Source organism: Heptranchias perlo, chromosome 2 (genome assembly GCF_035084215.1).
Source record: "Heptranchias perlo isolate sHepPer1 chromosome 2, sHepPer1.hap1, whole genome shotgun sequence".
In the NCBI taxonomy this organism is placed as follows: domain Eukaryota; kingdom Metazoa; phylum Chordata; class Chondrichthyes; order Hexanchiformes; family Hexanchidae; genus Heptranchias; species Heptranchias perlo.
In genome coordinates, this window is record NC_090326.1 from 65739599 (window position 1) to 65757026 (window position 17428).

Sequence of the window (17428 nt, forward strand, 5' to 3'; positions counted from 1 at the left end):
TGATTATCAAATCAGTCGACTGCGATCATTTCGGTATTCTTTCATTCTGTGTGGGTTTACAGCAAGTACAGTAAGTACAAAGTGCTGTTACTTTCTCAGGTGTACAATGACTGAATGTTATGTCCAGTCATGACACAGCTTTCAAATCTAAAGCAGTGACAAGATATTTACAGGTAAATGTAAATTATTGCATACTGGAAGAGAAAGTGGGTTGAAAAAGCTAAGTGTGAAGTTGAAATTGAAGCATGGTGTTAGTAGCCTCGGTGCTTATCATGTCCAGGCATCTCACAGCAATCAAGACAGTGAAGCAGAATGCTGAACTAATCACAAAAAAACCCAACCAAACATCCCATTAAACCAGACCAGGCAGAGGGGGTCACTGTTAGGACTTATTTCAGGAATTTGCTCTTTAAAGTTATCAACTTATTCACTGCACTTTAGGGTAGAGTAATGTTGGGGGGTGGGGGGAGAACTCTATGATTATTTAAAAAGCAGCTGGATTTTGTGACAGGATAACTGTACATTTGTCTAGGATGGGCTTAAATGGCCTCTCATTCATTTCTATTCTGTGACCTTATCAAATCATGAGGAGAGTTGAAACCTTCCCTTGGTTGTTGCTTGAAGATTTGAAGGATACTGATTGGATCAATAAGCTTGTAGCTGGAGAATAATTATAGCAGAGGCCTGTTAATTGGGATAATTTGGTGGGAATACGTTTATCACAAAGCGAAACTAAGGAGTACCAATTTAAGTTCCTTGTGGTTCAATTGGTATTACAACAGGCCACCATTAACAGAGCAATTGAAAGGCAATTATAAAACAATTTTTTATTTCTAGAAAATATATACTCTTCGAGTTATCTTAGAACAGGGGCACTTACATGAGAATATCCTTCTTGTCCTGGCCAATGTAAACCTTTTGCCTCGGTGGTTACTTCCTGGGTTTCAAGCCTATATGGAGATCCTGAGATTTGGCAGTAAAAATGCTGGAATTAATTCCATTGCTATTTATAAAACCAAACTGTATAATTATAACGGCAGTCTCGTCATCAGGACTTCTTTTGACAATCAATTGGTTAAAGTGATTTAAAATTTTGTTTAGTGTTAATGGTATAATTGAGGGATGACTTAGAAAAATAGCTGAGCCCAGCAGTGCGAGAGAGTGAAATGAAAATACACACAGCTTAAGTAGCTGCCGTTAATGCTGGTATCAACTGATGTAACTCAACTTCATTAATAGTGTTGGGATCAGTAAGTTATCCAACACAGATGATGTTTACGTCTCAACTTTTTGTTAGACTAACATTTTTGTGCTCAGCAAGGCAAAGGATGCAAGTGCTGCAAATGGAACATTTCCCCATTTCAGGCACAACACAGCCAGCTGCCATGTACTACTCTGGCCAACAATTTAACTTCAACCTTTTAAGAGCACCTGTACTGCAACAGTGTTCATTTCAATTTCCTAAATAGGCATCAACCATCCTTGTGGCTTTTCTGAGCAAGACTGTTGCAAGCCTAGATTTTCCTTGTAGCCAGGGTAGCTAGCATTAATTTGGCAGAGAGATGGCTTTGCATCTGCCTGACTTGCGCTGCTGACCCCAGTGAATTTTCTGCCATCAGTGTAATTGAAATATTTTTGGCAGACTCCTGGCATGGTTTTTTTTGCCTGCGCTCGGCAAAATTCCAGGCGGGCGGTGGGGTTAAGCAGAAAATCACAGCTGTTGGAAGGGTTTGAGACCTGCAGCAGCTTAAAGAAGCTGGCAGCCACCCAGGCAGAAGAAAGCTTGTGGCTTCTAAGCATCTTGGAAAAATCTGCCAGTTGGGGGAAGAGTGCATCATTCACCTCACAACAGATTACACTCATTGTGGTGAGCCATTTAATTTTTGAATGGTCTCCTCCGGCCCTAGGAGAGCTGTTGTATACAAGCTTTGTTGGCATCCAGTCTTGCTAGGGCAATAATAATGGAAACTGTGATGTATGGTTTTCACACCGTCATTATTGCTTAATTTGAATTCACCCTCACACATTAGGGTGGGTGTTTCTGGGGGCCATCAAAGGTGATGGCAGCCAGCGGAAGCACCTGCTAAAGAAGAGGAAAATCCTGCCTGCTGTATCAAGTTTGTGGCAATCTTGTGCTGTAGACCCAGAAATGGGAACTGATTTAAGATAACCCAAAATCCGATTTGCATTGGAACTCTTACAGTGAGCAGAGAGAGGTGATTTTCATCCCCACAATGCAGGCTGGAATGAAACTCAGGTCCCAGAGGTGGTATCTAACCAAAGCACAACCTTGTTCCCAGTTCTCACTGTTGGAACACTAACATTTAATAAAAAAACATAGAGAGAAAAATTCAAGCAGGTGTTCAAGTTAATTCTTGTAATGGATTCATTTCCCCCCTCCAGTTCTTACCCCACCTCCTGAAGGTACCAACTCACGTTGGAATAGTTTCCATAGTTATCAACTGTCCTCCATGGGCCTTCATTCACCTGTGAGCCCACACAGGCCACTTGACTTGATAACGATCGGGAACGGGAAGCTCGGCTAATTTTTCCTCTCTCTAGTCACGAGACAATTATCTGAGATCATCTAACGCAGCACAGACCAGGGCTCAGGCCTGGGGTCTTCCTAAACAGCATGGACAAATTCTAAACTGGGCAGTGTACTTACTAACTGAGTCACGAGAGGAGCTACAGGCTGATTTTTAAAAGGGTTCTGATTCTTTTCAACAATTCATGAAAACTCTATCTAGTACGTCATTGCTAATTTTAACATACTATATATAGTCATTTTAGTCTAGCCCGCTGAGCACATCAGATACACTGGCAACCATGTGTTGAACCAAGCACGTATACATTTAAGCCCAAAATTGAGAGACTTTGCTCCTCGAATGGCTGGAAAATTGAGAGCATTTTGAATTGGGTACACTGGCATGATCTGAGCATACTGGCATCCACTCTGATTCTCCAATCCACACTCCCATTCAGCAAGTGGGGTCTTACAACTTTGGTGCTTTAATAGAAATGTCTAAGATCCCACCTCAAGTCATCATTTACAAGGCACAGTCCTGACCAAAATCAATAATATTGAACGCTGAAGATTCCCTTTTCCATTGACCACTAATAAAAATACAGGCACTAAATTGATAACAGCAGACAAGTGTAGCCATGAGAGCATTAGCATTTGACAGATTGTACCTTTTTATCATTACAGAATGAATTCTTTAGAGTATTACCATAATGTAAGCATTAATTAAATTTCTTTAAAATTGAGTTTGAGTGGTGTCAATGTATAGTTTTGCAATGGGCACACAGCAGAAACATTTATAATCAATCATTGTTAAATTAATAACCTGTTTTCCACTTTGTTCATTTATCAACAGTATTCATTTATCTAATGTTCACAGTAAAATATTGTCATTTTTTTGTCACACAATGCCATGTGTTTTTAATTATAATGAATCTAGAAGCTTTAATGCTCTTATTTTTAATTTGGTAGGATAGTGACACAACATCCCTAGTGGGCCAGTGGCTAAATTCACTGCCTGGTGTGATACTGAGACAGAGATTAGTAAGATTCCAGTTTTAATGGTTAATCTGTTCTGGGTTAGCTGATCTCAGCTGGGATGGCACTAAGGGTGCTACAATTTACCAAATGCCTCATTTTTTTTTAAGTCAGAGTTCTTGTTCCTGATCACTTTTTAGTGACTCTTAGTGGAAAGTATGCAAGTGTGAATGTCAGCTGAGAGTAGGATCAGGCTTGACTCGAGAAGCCACATCCTTATGATTGAGTAGCCTGAAAGCTATTAAAGTTTAAGGATGAAGAGTGACCAGAGGGTTACCAGTACTGTAGAACTGGTCACCAGCATAAGTCAGAATCCTCAGAACAAAATGGGAGACTTTGGAAAGAAGAAAAATAGAATATTTGATGTCACCCAACAGTTAACAATGTGCAGTACAAGAACACAAGAAAATTATTTTATTCATAGAGTTTCTCCATAGAGTCCAGCGTAGTCTTATTCCAATCAGAAAACATTGGGGATAGGACGTTGGGGAGGAGAGGGAAAGGGAATTCTGTGATTGGTTTCTAAGTAGGCTGATCCTATAGCATTAGTAACAAGAAGTGGATGTGCTCCAATGGATTTGCTTGGCCTGCAACACCCCAGTGTCTCTTCTCCCATACTGGCTCAACAAAATGGAGGGCATGCATCACCCACCGAGCAGTCCTGGAAGTTGCAAGTATTTTAAAAAGAAAAATTAGTAAAAATACATACACAGAGATGATCTCTTACTAAATATTTTAATTAATAGAATTAGTAGAATTACTTTTTCCTTTAAAGATACATATTTGAATTTTGAAGAAAGAGAGAACTTGCATTTATATAGTGCCCTTCACAACCTCAATGTCCCAAAGTGCTTCACACCCAATGAAGTACTTTTGAAGTGTAGTCACTGTTGTAATGTAGGGAAATGCAGCAGGCAATTTGTGTACAGCAAGGTCCCATAAACAGCAGTGAGATAAATAATCAGATAATCTGTTTTAGTAGCGTTTGAGGGATAAACACCTGGACAACACACTTGCCCTTCTGTGAATAGTACTATGGGATCTTTCATGTTTACCTGAGAGGGCAGATGGCATCTTCGACAACGCAGACATTGAAGTGTCAACCTGGATTATGTTCTCAAGACTCTGGAATAGGGTTTAAACCCATAACCTTCTGAATCAGAGGTGAGAGTGCTACCACTGAGCCAAGGCTGACATTTTGTTTTAAAAGTGTATATATTATATGGTAAGTATTCTGAGTTCTCAGACACGGCAAGGTAGCTCTTTTATGCAAGTACTTAGAAAATCTACCCTATACTGTTGCATGTAATACATAGATCGAGCATGTTAAGTGCATTAGCATATATAGTAACAACTAGTTGAATGCCAGCGATCGCACTCAGTGCCTTGGGCCCGCTCAGTCCTTACTCCAACCTTCAGGACATTTAGCCTTTCCCTTCAGTTTTGGACCTTCATTTCCCACTGTTCTGGTGCTCCAAAGCACTCTGGGGGGACGACTACCCATGCATGGGTGAAGCTGCAGGCTGAGCACTGGGGAGGTCTGTCTGGGGGGAGGAGAAGCAGGAGGATGCAGATTGGGAGGGGCAGAATATCAGGCTAGGAGTGAATAGTTGAGCAGAAGGTGCAGAATAGAAACCAAACACAGATTGAGTTCCTGCTCCTTTGCAGCTTTGTTACAAACCTGATGCAAACAGCTGAAATGCAGCACAATACCGATGTACAGTGCAGCACCAATACTGTTGCCCAGTACCAATACCAACCTGCAGCACCAATACTTTTGCTTAGACAGAATTGTGAATTGTTCCACATTGTGGGGTGGATTTTCCAGTCCCAATGCATAAGTCGCAGAACTGATGCACAATGGACAATGTACTCGCTCAAGATCTGCACCCTCTCTGGAGAACAGCAGTGCAGCATGCCTGGTAGGAAATGGAGCCAGGGTTAATGTTGTGCACAGTAGCGATTGGGCCCTTGAGCAGATGCAGAAGAAGATAACATACCTTGGGGTAGTTACCCAGATGAGGATACCTAACAGTACTATATACCAGGTAGATATCCCAAGAATGCATGTCAGAAAGCATTGCCTGTAACCTATTGCACATTTACTATTGGCCAATATAAAGTTGTCAGACAACTTTATATTAGAACATAAGAACATAAGAAATAGGAGCAGGAGTAGGCCAATCGGCCCCTCGAGCCTGCTCCGCCATTCAATAAGATCATGGCTGATCTGATCCTAACCTCAAATCTAAATTCATGTCCAATTTCTTGCCCGCTCCCCGTAACCCCTAATTCCCTTTACTTCTAGGAAACTGTCTATTTTATATTGCACTTTCATTGCTCATCACACATGCCCATATGCAGCATTTAAGCTGAAACTTACAACTGAAACCCTTGGCACATTGACATCAAAAGGGAGCCGCACATCAAATTATTGTAACACAGCTTAGCTACATGATACATGGTCAGTTACTGATGAAGAGGCTGGACTGCAGGTTGGGCATTGACTGTCAATGAATGTGCTCTTTAAACTTTCAATATCTCAAGATTACTTTTCTGCTTGCATGAAAAGATGCCATGTAATACAAGGGAATAGACCTGGATTGAAGGAGGCCCAGAAATTATAAGCCCTTGACTTCCTTTAAGGAGGCCATCCTTGCCTACAAGAGCATCAAGAAGGTATGTGATGCCAGAAGCCTCTCCAATCTTAGGACGAGTACCACCCTGCTTTTATGTATTGTCCCCCATTTCATTCCGCAAACATAGGAATATATGCAACCACAAAAATATCACACACAATGCCTTGCAATGCAAGCTCTGTTTGCAGGTGTCTCTTGGAGCCAACATCCTAACATATTTGTCATTGTTGTCTTAGAAAAGCAGCTTGCCAGTATTGCCAATGATCCTGAACAAGACAGCATCTCACAGCATCCTGCAGCCTTCTCACCAACGTTTGCAAGCACCAACATAACTACTCAAATCCTGGAGGATACAGATAGTGAGCTTGAGTTTTGAGAGAGTCACAGTGCACAGGTTAGGCAGAGCAAGTGGTAGTACCAGAAACTTGCTGCCCAGAAAGCCTCCTGGATGCCATCACTGACTTCCTGTATTTTGGGAAATCCAACAGTGCAGTGAAGTTGTGGGGTGGGGCAGAGGAAGAAAGATTGCAGAAGGAGTTGACCTTGACTGTCACTAGCAGTGCTGTACTTTTGCTAGAGGCTAGGATCTACTTGGCATAGCTGTGCAACTATCTCTATGCTGACCTGGAGCCTGTGGAGGAAATGACCTTGGTAATTTTCAAGGAGACGAGCCAGGGCCTGCAGGAAGATTTGCAGCATAACATCCAGCTCTGGAGCCAGCTGCTGAGATGTCATCTCTCATCCTGTACCACTTGAGCCATTAAGTATTGTGTTTGGGAGTTTTAAAAGCAACACAACAACTTCCATGTTGAATATTATTGCTTTGAGCAGGACTGTACTTTGTAAATGATGGCTCAACCTGGAAACTCAGATATTTCCATTATCACCCCAAAATTGGAACGAGCCTTCGGCTTAGTAGTAGCATTCCCGCCTCTGAGTCAGAATGTGCAGAGTTCAAACCCTGCTCCAAACAGTCCCAGCGAGTGGAGATGAGATACTTACATCCGGTGGGAGGTTGTGGGAGCCCAGAAATCTCTCCCGCCACATAGACTAACCACCCTATCGGTTGATACAAAACTGGTTATGGCCACGGAAGAAGCATTCATGTCACGGCCTGTTAGACTGTTAATCAGTCTGCGAATCCTTCCACTACTTCATGCGATTCTCTAAAGGGAAGAGTGTGAAGATATGAAAAATACAACTACCCCAAAATTGCAAGACTCCACTTCCAATGTGGAGCCTCACTGGATGGGAGTGGAGTTTGGAGAATTGCTATGGTGGCCAAATAATACTGGACTCTGTAGCTTGCAGTTAGATGTCCTGGTACTCTCTGAATTGGAGTGAAAACTTGAATTCTAGGAGTCACTTTACAGATCCCCCTCTCTTTAAGGATCTTCCTGCTTTGCTAAACTCTTATAAATGGTTTATTTACCAGTTGACTTTCTGGTGATGTTGGAGACAGTGGCCTAGTTTATCAGCAATCTCCTGGGCTGACAGCAACTGAAACAAATGTTTTCTGTTTGTTTAACTAAAATGCGCTGCCCATGCAATCAAACACAAACATTCCTTGCATCCAGCATTGCTAGGAGATAAATGATAGAAATGGCATCGGATGATGTATCGTACTTGACTATTCCTGTCCATATTTGGGTGGATGTATTCTGCATACATCCGTCACTTCTGGTAGAAAATCCCAGAAGTAACGTGAGCAAGCAGGGAGCTGGCAGAGCAGCTCTTGAACCATTATCTGTAGCTCCCCAGAGGAAAATCTTGGCTAATGATTTGGCAACATTTCTATTAACAAACATTTTATAGTATTAAAAAAAGACACACAAAGTAATCCCAACCCACCCAAGCAAAGGGAAAAAAAAAAGAAAAACCCTCTGTCTCTTTAAGAACGTCATTCTGCATAGTTTACCTTTAACATCCTCGGTGAGTGAATGGAACTAATGCCGGACGGGGCTACTGCTGGGAACAAAAACAGAAAGTGCTGGAAAAACTCAGCAGCTCAGTCAGCACCTGTGGAGAGAACAGATCAGCTGACATTTCAGGTGTGGATCATTCATCAGATGAAGGGTCTACTTCTGAAATTTCAACTTGTCTGTTCTCACCACTGATTCAACAGTAACTTTCAAAGGGGAATTGGATAAATACTTAAAAAGGAAAAAACTGCAGTGCTATGGGGAAAGAGCAGGAGTGTGGGACTAATTGTTAGTTCTTTCTGGCACAGGCACGATGGGCCGAATGGCCTCTTTCTGGCTGTATCATTTCAATGATCCACTGAGTGTTTCCAGCAGTTTCTCTTTTGGCTTCAGATTTCCAGGATTTGCAGTTTTGTCCTTTTTGTTTATTTCTGCCTGAAGATTGGAATATCTTTCATTTCTGCTCCAGGCCCTTCCTTTGCATGCAGTATGCATACTTAAGCTTTTGCACAGAATGTACAAGATCAATAAAATCAGGCATTAAAGCCTGCCTGTAAAAGTACTTACTATGAATTTCTAGTGGGGATTGTTTGAATGTTAGATGTCCAGGTGTCTGCATATCCAATTCACATTAGTGTGAATGTACCTGCTGATCGTAAAGTCTAGCCTAGTTTTAATTATTTATTCATGATCCCAGCTGTGGAGCTGTTACACCACCAGTGTGAGAACTGGTCACAGGTTGTTTTGGAGGTTTTGTCTCCATTTCTTATTTTGGATTGTAATCAATGATGCCATGTCAGCATTCTCTAAACTATGGAAAAAGAATGATATGCATGTTGCAAAATGCCAGCTACCAAACAGTGGCAATGATCGAGTTAACAGAAGTAATAATCTAATGGTTTACACCAATAATTCCACACAGTGGGTTTCAAAATAAGTTATATATAACAAGCTATTGCATCAATTCTCAGTGGTATTTTACCTGGCTCGGGGACTGATATCTAACTAATTAATTGCAATGATTAAATTGACATTACATAATACACACTTCGATCAATAGCAGTGGTTATTGCCTCGCTATTCCACACTGAGGCTGGAAATGATTCAGGCACAGGACTGAATTAGATTACAGTTTATAATCTAAATGAGATCTTAATTCACTCCTTTCTTTGACTCTCAGAACTGTCAAGACTAGCTAATCCTCTGCTTTCTTAATATTTTATAGGAACATAGGAGCAGGAGTAGTCCATTTAGCCCCTCGAGCCTGTTCCACCATTCAACGAGATCATGGCTGATCTGTGACCCAACTCCATATACCCGTTTTAGCCCCATATCCCTTAATACCTTTGGTTAACAAAAATCTGTCAATCTCAGATTTAAAATTAACAATTGAGCTAGCATCAGCTGCCTTTTGCGGAAGAGAGTTCCAAACTTCTACCACCCTTAGCTGTAGAAACGGTTCCTAACTTCACTCCTGAAATTTCATTTCAGAACCTTTCCACTGCTTTATGACTGGATTTTGTCCAAGTTGCTCAGTTCAAATGAAATTCTCATCTTAAGGCTGATGTATGAGTTTTGATATTTAAGTTAAAGCTATTTTCTTTAAATACATTTTCTGCCAGAGTTCCAATTATGGCCTGGATGATGTTATAGAGGATTGCAACTTATTCCAATTTCTAATTTATGGGTTGAAATTACGCTATGCAATATTAATACTGAATGGGTTCATGCATTTGTCTGAAATGCTTTTGCCTATTATTTGAACAAAGGTCTTAATCCATGTATTTTAAATCGGTTCTGGCCTTTATAAAAATAATTTATACAGGAATTTCATATTGTGTAGCACAATTTTTCAACCTGTTTGTGACTGAGCTGTGGGGTTGGGGGGAGGGGTTAATCATTTGCACCATAATCTTGTCTGCCTGTCTATGGTAATCTTCCCCGCCTATCAATTAGTCTTAATCCTTTAAATACAGGGTCAAACCAGTCAGACTAGTATTTACTGGATGTTCAACCTTTTTAGCCAACATTTTTCTCCGTATAATTTGTTGCACAGTATAAAACTATTGTGTAAATTAACTGTATTTTTTCTGACTAAAACTTAAGGTCTTCAGGTACTAAAACTAAGAAAGTGAATTACAACTGATAAAACAACAACTTGCATTTATATAGCACCTTTAATGTAGAAAAATGTCTCAAGCCGCTTCGCAGAGTCATAACCAATCAAAATGGATGCTGAGCCAAAGAGAAACATATTAGGAGGGTTGACCAGAAGCTTGATCAAAACGGTGGGTTTTAAGGAGCGTCTTAAAGGAGATAGAGAAGCGGAAGGGTTTAGGGTGTGAATTGCAGACAGTGGGACCCAGTTGGTTGAAGTAATGGCCGCCAATGGTTGGGCGAATGGATTGGGGAGCGGGGGTGGGGGGGGATGAAGAGAGGGAAATGCACATGGCCAGAGTCGGATAAAGAGTTTGAGGGGTGGGATTGTGGAGTTGAAGGACGTTAGAGATAGAAAGGGGGGGGGGGGGCCATGAAGGGACTTAAACACAAGGATGAGAATTTTAAATTCGAGATACTTGTGTCATAACTTATTTATATCTAATTCTTTGTCCTGTGTTTTTATATTTTAATAACTTTCACAACTTCTCTAGTATTTTTATTACTGTTTAAATGGTTCTGATTCTGTAACTGGAATTATATTTTGCCCATTATGTCACTGTTACATACTAAGAAGTGGTCTCAAATAGGGTTTACAATTACAGGACCCCATATCTGGGTACTGCGGCCATTTTAATGGCCCTTGAATCGTGAGATTTAAGCAGGTGGAAATGAAGGAGGTGCTTTTCATGACCCTGACTGCCCTGTCTACACTTATAAATGGGGCGGTAGTGGGACCAACTATAACCCACACAATAGAAGCATTAACTTACCACATGGTTCCTGCTGTTCTGATCTTCGGCCAGATCTTGATCCAGGCAGCCAGAGCTCCTGCCAGACACAGGCAGGTCCTTTATGAATATATGGTAATTGGGATTGGATGGAGTTAGGACCCCAATGCCATTTTTGTCTCAGCCTTCCTAATTACCGCCAGTTCCTGCTCTTGCCCACCAAACATGGGTGGTACAAGTCGGGAGGTGCCCATTTTCAGCATCCATCAGAGTGATCCTCAGCTGCTACAACAACTTGCCTTTATATAGTGCCTTTAATTCAGAAAAACATCTCAAAGTGCTTCACAGGGGAGTAATCAGAAAGAAAGTACTTGCATTTATATAATGCCTTTCACAACCTCAGGATGTCCCAAACCGCTTTACAGCCAATGAAGTACTTTTGAAGTGCAGTCACTGTTTTAATGTAGAGAAACAGACACAAATGGACGCCAAGACAAAAGAGATATTAGGAGGGGTGACTAAAAGCTTGTCAAAGAGATGGGTTTAAGCAGGGCCTTAACAGAGGAGAGGGGGGTGGAGAGGCAGAGGAGTTTCGAGAGAGAAAGTCAGGGAAAGCTAGATAAAGCTCTGGCACACATTTTTACTGCAATTGCTTTTAGTTATTGTGCCTGAGAGGCCTCCATATTTAATGTCCTTGCAGCTGTGGGTTATGCAACAGTGTTGGCTGCTGCTCTAAAGTCGTGCTGCCTTTCACTCCTAATTCTTCTACCCCTCCCCTTTAAGCTTTTCCAATTTGACGGCCCAGTCCAATTTCCTATCTCTAGTTTGGCAAGCTGCGCATTGAGGACCGTGTTTCGTGCAGGCAACTCGCCAACCACATTATAATGATTGTGGTCCCCCACTGACACCCCGGGGTGGGTGCCGCGCATGCCCCAAATGAAAACCCTCCCCAAAGTGTCAGTAAGAACAATGATTACCAAGTCACTAGGAGCGGTGCTGTGCTGTGGTGTGTGGGGGAGGGGGGGGGGAAATTTCCTTCTTAAGTGTTATTTACTTCAGGATTACAATGAAAGGCTGTAATGACGATACTATGCTGACAAATGAGTACTTTGGGAAACAAAATTGATAATGAAATCATTATTAAACATCTGGGACCTTTAAAGGTAAGTAGTTTTAGTTATTTGTGGATTCAATCTGGAAGAAGTGTCACTCACCTGACGAAGGAGGAAGCCTCCGAAAGCTTGTGATTTTAAATAAAGCTGTTGGACTATAACCTGGTGTTGTAAGAATCCTTACATTTGTCCACCCCAGTCCATCACCGGCATCTCCACACCTTGTTCATATGTAAGCAGCAATTTAGGGAGAGCTGGGGAGCAATGAACCTCCAAGCTGAGATCTATGCAGGGACAGATTTAGAGGGGGACGCAGCCACCTGCAAACTAACTGCTGTCGGCTGATGTGGAGCATCACATAAAGATGACCTTCCAAAAATTGATTGAAGAGTGAACAGTATGGATCAAGTAGATAAAATGGTTTACTAGGGGCACCTAAAAACATCAGATGGCAGAGGCAACAAAGAAGTTAAGTGAGAATCATTGCAGAAGAGGCATTTAAATACATGAAGGTATTTCTGTGCATCTTGTGACAGATCTTTTCAGTGTGGGATGCTGACAGCACAAGATGGGTAAAAGGCAGTGATAAGGCTCAAGGAATTTGAATGTGGCATGAAGGTACTAGGGGAGGAGAGAAAACTGCTAAGAGTTTAGGGAGAATTAGTTAAAAGAAATAGGGGAAATCAGAAAGAAAAGGAGCACGGTCGGCAGAGAAGTAGCAAAACATTATCATTAGCATTAAGATGTTGTTATTAGGACTTGAAGGGGAAAAGACAAAAAGGAGATTAAAAGCCAGAATCCCCTGAGATAAGAATTTAAGGAGTTAGGAGATAAATTAAAAAGCAGGACCTCAAAGGTAGTGATCTCATTATTACTACCAGTGCCACGTGCTAGTGAGTATAGGAACAGGAGAGTAGACCGGATGAATGCGTGGCTGCAGGGATGGTGTAAGAGGGAGGGATTTAGATTCCTGGGACATTGGGACCGGTTCTGGGGAAGGTGGGACCTGTACAAGCGGGACGGGTTACACCCGAGCAGGACCGGGACCAATGTCCTCGCGGGGGTGTTTGCTAGTGCTGTTGGGGAAGGTTTAAACTAGAGTGGCAGGGGGATGGGAACCTGAGCGGGGAGTCATAAGGGAGTAAAGTTGAGAGCAGCAAGAGAGGGGAAGACCCAGGGGAAATTTACAATATAAATAGTACAAACAGTTGTTCAAGAACAAGTGAAAGGGAAAAGCATAGAGCAGCAGAAAGAAAGTGTACTTTAGGCATTACAGATCAAGTGAAAACTAGAAGGCGTAAGGCGATTAACCCAGCATCAAAGCTGAAGGTCAGGCTAGGGTATGTGGCCCAACTAAGAGTTCTATATACAAATGCACGGAGTATAAGGAATAAATTAAATGCAGTACAGGTTCAAATTCAAATTGGAGGGCATGACATGATAGCTATTACTGAGACATGGCTGCAGGATGGTCAGGATTTGGAACTAAATATACTGGGTTATAAGGTGTACAGGAGAGACAGGGAAAATGGAAGAGGGGGAGGAGTAGCCTTAGTGATTAGAGATGAAATCACTTCAATGATAAAGGAGGATATAACGAGAGGTAAGCAGCCAACAAAGACCTTATGGGTTGAATTGAGAAATAGGAAAGGATCTAAGACTATAGTGGGAGTTGTGTATAGGACCCCTGGCAGCAGCTCTGAAGAGCTAGATTGTATGAATGCAAAGATTAGACAAGCGTGTAAGAAAGGCATAGTGGTCTTAATGGGGGACTTTAACCTTCACATAGATTGGAAAAAGCAGACTAGCAACTGTCAGAAAGGTAGTGAACTTCTTGAGTGTGTCCGGAATAGTTTTCTACAGCAGTATGTCCTAGAGGCAACAAGGGGGCAAGCCATACTAGATTTAGTAATGAGAAATGAAACAATTTAGTTAACAGCATAACTGTGTGCGAACATCTATCCAATAGCGATCATAACATGTAGTGTTTGAAAGGGAAAAAATTGAATCAGCTGCTAAGACTCTAGACTTGGGCAAGGCCGACTTCAATGGGATGAGACAGAGGCTGTCCACAGTAAACTGATGTGGAGATGCCGGTGATGGACTGGGGTGGACAAATGTAAGGAATCTTACAACACCAGGTTATAACCTGGTGTTGTGAGATTCCTTACACAGTAAACTGGGCAAATCTGTTAATGGGTAAAACGACTGATGATCAGTGGGAAATGTTCAAAGAAACATTTAACATGATACAGAATTGGTTTACACTCCTGAGGGGCAAGAACTCTACTTGCCAAAAAAAACAGCCATGGACAACTAAAGAGGTAAGGGACAGTATAAGACATAAGGAAAGGGCATACAAAAAGACAAAAAATGGCACAGAACCTGGTGAATGGGAAAGATACAAAGATCAACAAAGGGTCACAAAACAGATAGTAAGAGCTACAAAAAGAGAGTATGAAAAGAAACTCGCAAGGGATATCAAAACCAATACGAAGAACTATTATAGTTATATTAGGAAAAAGAGGGTGGTCAGGAGCAGTGTTGGCCCCTTAAAAACTGAAAGTGGGGATATTGTCATTGACAATGGGGAAATGGCAGACATGTTGAACAATTACTTTGCGTCAGTATTTATAGTAGAAAAAGAGGATAGCATGCCGGAAATCCCAAGAAAACTAATATTGAATCGGGGACAGGGACTCAATAAAATTAACATAAGTAAAGCAACAGTAATGAAGAAAATAATAGCACCAAAGAGTGACAAATCCCCAGGACCAGATGGTTTCCATCCCAGGGTTTTAAAGGAAGTAGGTGAGCACTTTGCAGATGCCCTAACTATAATCTTTCAAAGTTCTCTAGATTCAGGAACTGTCCCTCTAGATTGGAAAATTGCACATCTCTCCGCTTTTTAAGAAAGGAGAGAGGGGGAAACCAGGGAATTATAGACCAGTTAGCCTAACATCTGTTGTGGGGAAAATGCTGGAGTCTATAATCAAGGATAGGGTGACTGAACACCTCGAGAATTTTCAATTAATCAGAGAGCCAGCATGGATTTGTGAAAGGTAGGTCGTGCCTGACAAACCTGATTGAATTTTTTGAAGAGGTGACTAAAGTAGTGGACAGAGGAATGTCAATGGATGTTATTTATATGGACTTCCAGAAGGCATTTGATAAAAGTCCCACATAAGAGACTGTTAGCTGAGATAGAAGCCCATGGAATCGAGGGAAAAGTACGGACTTGGTTAGGAAGTTGGCTGAGCGAAAGGCGACAGAGAGTAGGGCTAATGGGTAGGTACTCACATTGGCAGGATGTGACTAGTGGAGTCCCGCAGGGATCTGTCTTGGGGCCTCAATTATTCACAATATTTATTAACGACATAGATGAAGGCATAGAAAGTCTCTTATCTAAGTTTGCCGATGACACAAAGATTGGTGGCAATGTAAGCAGTGTCGATGAAAACATAAAATTACAAAGCGATATTGATAGATTAGGTGAATGGGCAAAATGGTGACAAATGGAATTGAATTCAATGTAGTCAAATGTGAGGTCATCCACTTTGGATCAAATAAGGATAGAACAGAGTAGTTTCTAAATGGTAAAAAGTTAAAAACCGTGGATGTCCAAAGGGACTTAGGGGTTCAGGTACATAGATCATTGAAGTGTCGTGAACAGGTGCAGAAAATAATCAATAAGGTTAATGGAATGCTGGCCTTTACGTCTAGAGGACTGGAGTACAAGGGGGCAGAAGTTATGCTGCAGCTATACAAAACCCTGGTTAGACCTGGAGTACTGTGAGCAGTTCTGGGCACCGCACCTTCGGAAGGATGTATTGGCCTTGGAGGGAGTGCAGCGTAGGTTTACTAGAATGATACCCTAACTTCAAGGATTAAGTTACGAGGAGAGATTACACAAATTGGGGTTGTATTCTCTAGAGTTTTGAAGGTTAAGGGGTGATCTGATCGAAGTTTAAGATATTAAGGGGAACAGATAGGGTGGATAGAGAGAAACTATTTCCGCTGGTTGGGGATTCTAGGAGAAGGGGGCGCAGTATAAAAATTAGATCCAGACCTTTCAGGAGTGCGATTAGAAAACATTTCTACACAAAAAGGGTGGTAGAAGTTTGGAACTCTCTTCCACAAATGGCAATTGATACTAGCTCAATTGCTAAATTTAAATCTGAGATGGATAGCTTTTTGGCAACCAGAGGTATTAAGGGATATGGGCCAAAGGCAGGTATATGGAGCTAGATCACAGATCAGCCATGATCTTATCAAATGGCGGAGCAGGCACGAGGGGCTGAATGGCCTACTCCTGTTCCTATGTTCCTAAGAGCTGCTACTGTCAAGTGGTGAGTAAGTAATAAGCCAGGAACAGCAAAACCAGAAAGGGAATGGTCCAGTACAAAGAAAAGGAGTGGGTCAGCAACTGACAGAAAAGCAGATTAGATTCCTCTCAGTAATAATCAGAGAGAATAAGGACCTTCCAAAAATTGATGGAAGAGCAAACAGTATGGAAATAGATTAAGCTGATAAAATGGTTTACTAGGGGCGTCTAATAACATCCGATGGCAGAGGCAACATAAAAGTTAAGTGAGGATAATAATTACAGAATAGGCATTTAAATACATGAAGATGTTTCTGTAAAACTTGTGACAGATCTAGAATCTGTCCTGTTTCAATTTGAGGGCCCGTGATCCCATAGAATCATAAAAAGATTACAGGAAGGAAGGAGGCCATTCAGCCCATCGAGTCTGCACCGGCTCTATGCAAGAGCAATCCAGCTAGTCCCACACCCCCGCCCTATCCCCGTAGCCCTGTAAATTTCTTCCTTTCAAGTACTTACCCAGTTCCCTTTTGAAGGCCATGATTGAATCTGCCTTCACCACTCCCTCGGGCAGTGCATTCCAGTCCTAACCACTTGCTGTATAAAAAAGTCTTTCCTCATGTCACCTTTGGTTCTTTTGCCAATCACCTTAACTCCATGTCCTCTGATTCTTGATCCTTCCGCCAATGGGAACAGTTTCTCTCTATCTACTCTGTCTAGACCCTTCATGATTTTGAATACCTCTATCAAATCTCCTCGCAACTGTCTCTTTTCCAAGAAGAACAATCCCAGCTTCTCCATTCTATCCACATAACTAAAGTCCCTCATCCCTGGAATCATTCTCGTAAATCTCTTCTGCACCCACTTTAAGGCCTTCACATCTTTCCTAAAATGCAGTGCCCAGAATTGGACACAATACTCCAGTTGTGGCTGAACCAGTGTTTTATAAAGGTTCGTCATGACTTCCATACTTTTGTACTC

At 41.7% G+C, this 17428-nt stretch overlaps 1 protein-coding gene across 1 annotated transcript in view; it reads right to left on the minus strand.

The window, feature by feature from the left end:
• Nucleotides 1-17428, minus strand: part of LOC137333684 (sperm-associated microtubule inner protein 4) — a 49222-nt gene that overhangs the window by 7652 nt on the left and 24142 nt on the right. The window contains exon 6 of the mRNA XM_067997973.1: nucleotides 881-963. Within this exon, the coding sequence (XP_067854074.1) occupies nucleotides 881-963 (83 nt within the window). The remainder of the gene's footprint in view (nucleotides 1-880; nucleotides 964-17428) is intronic.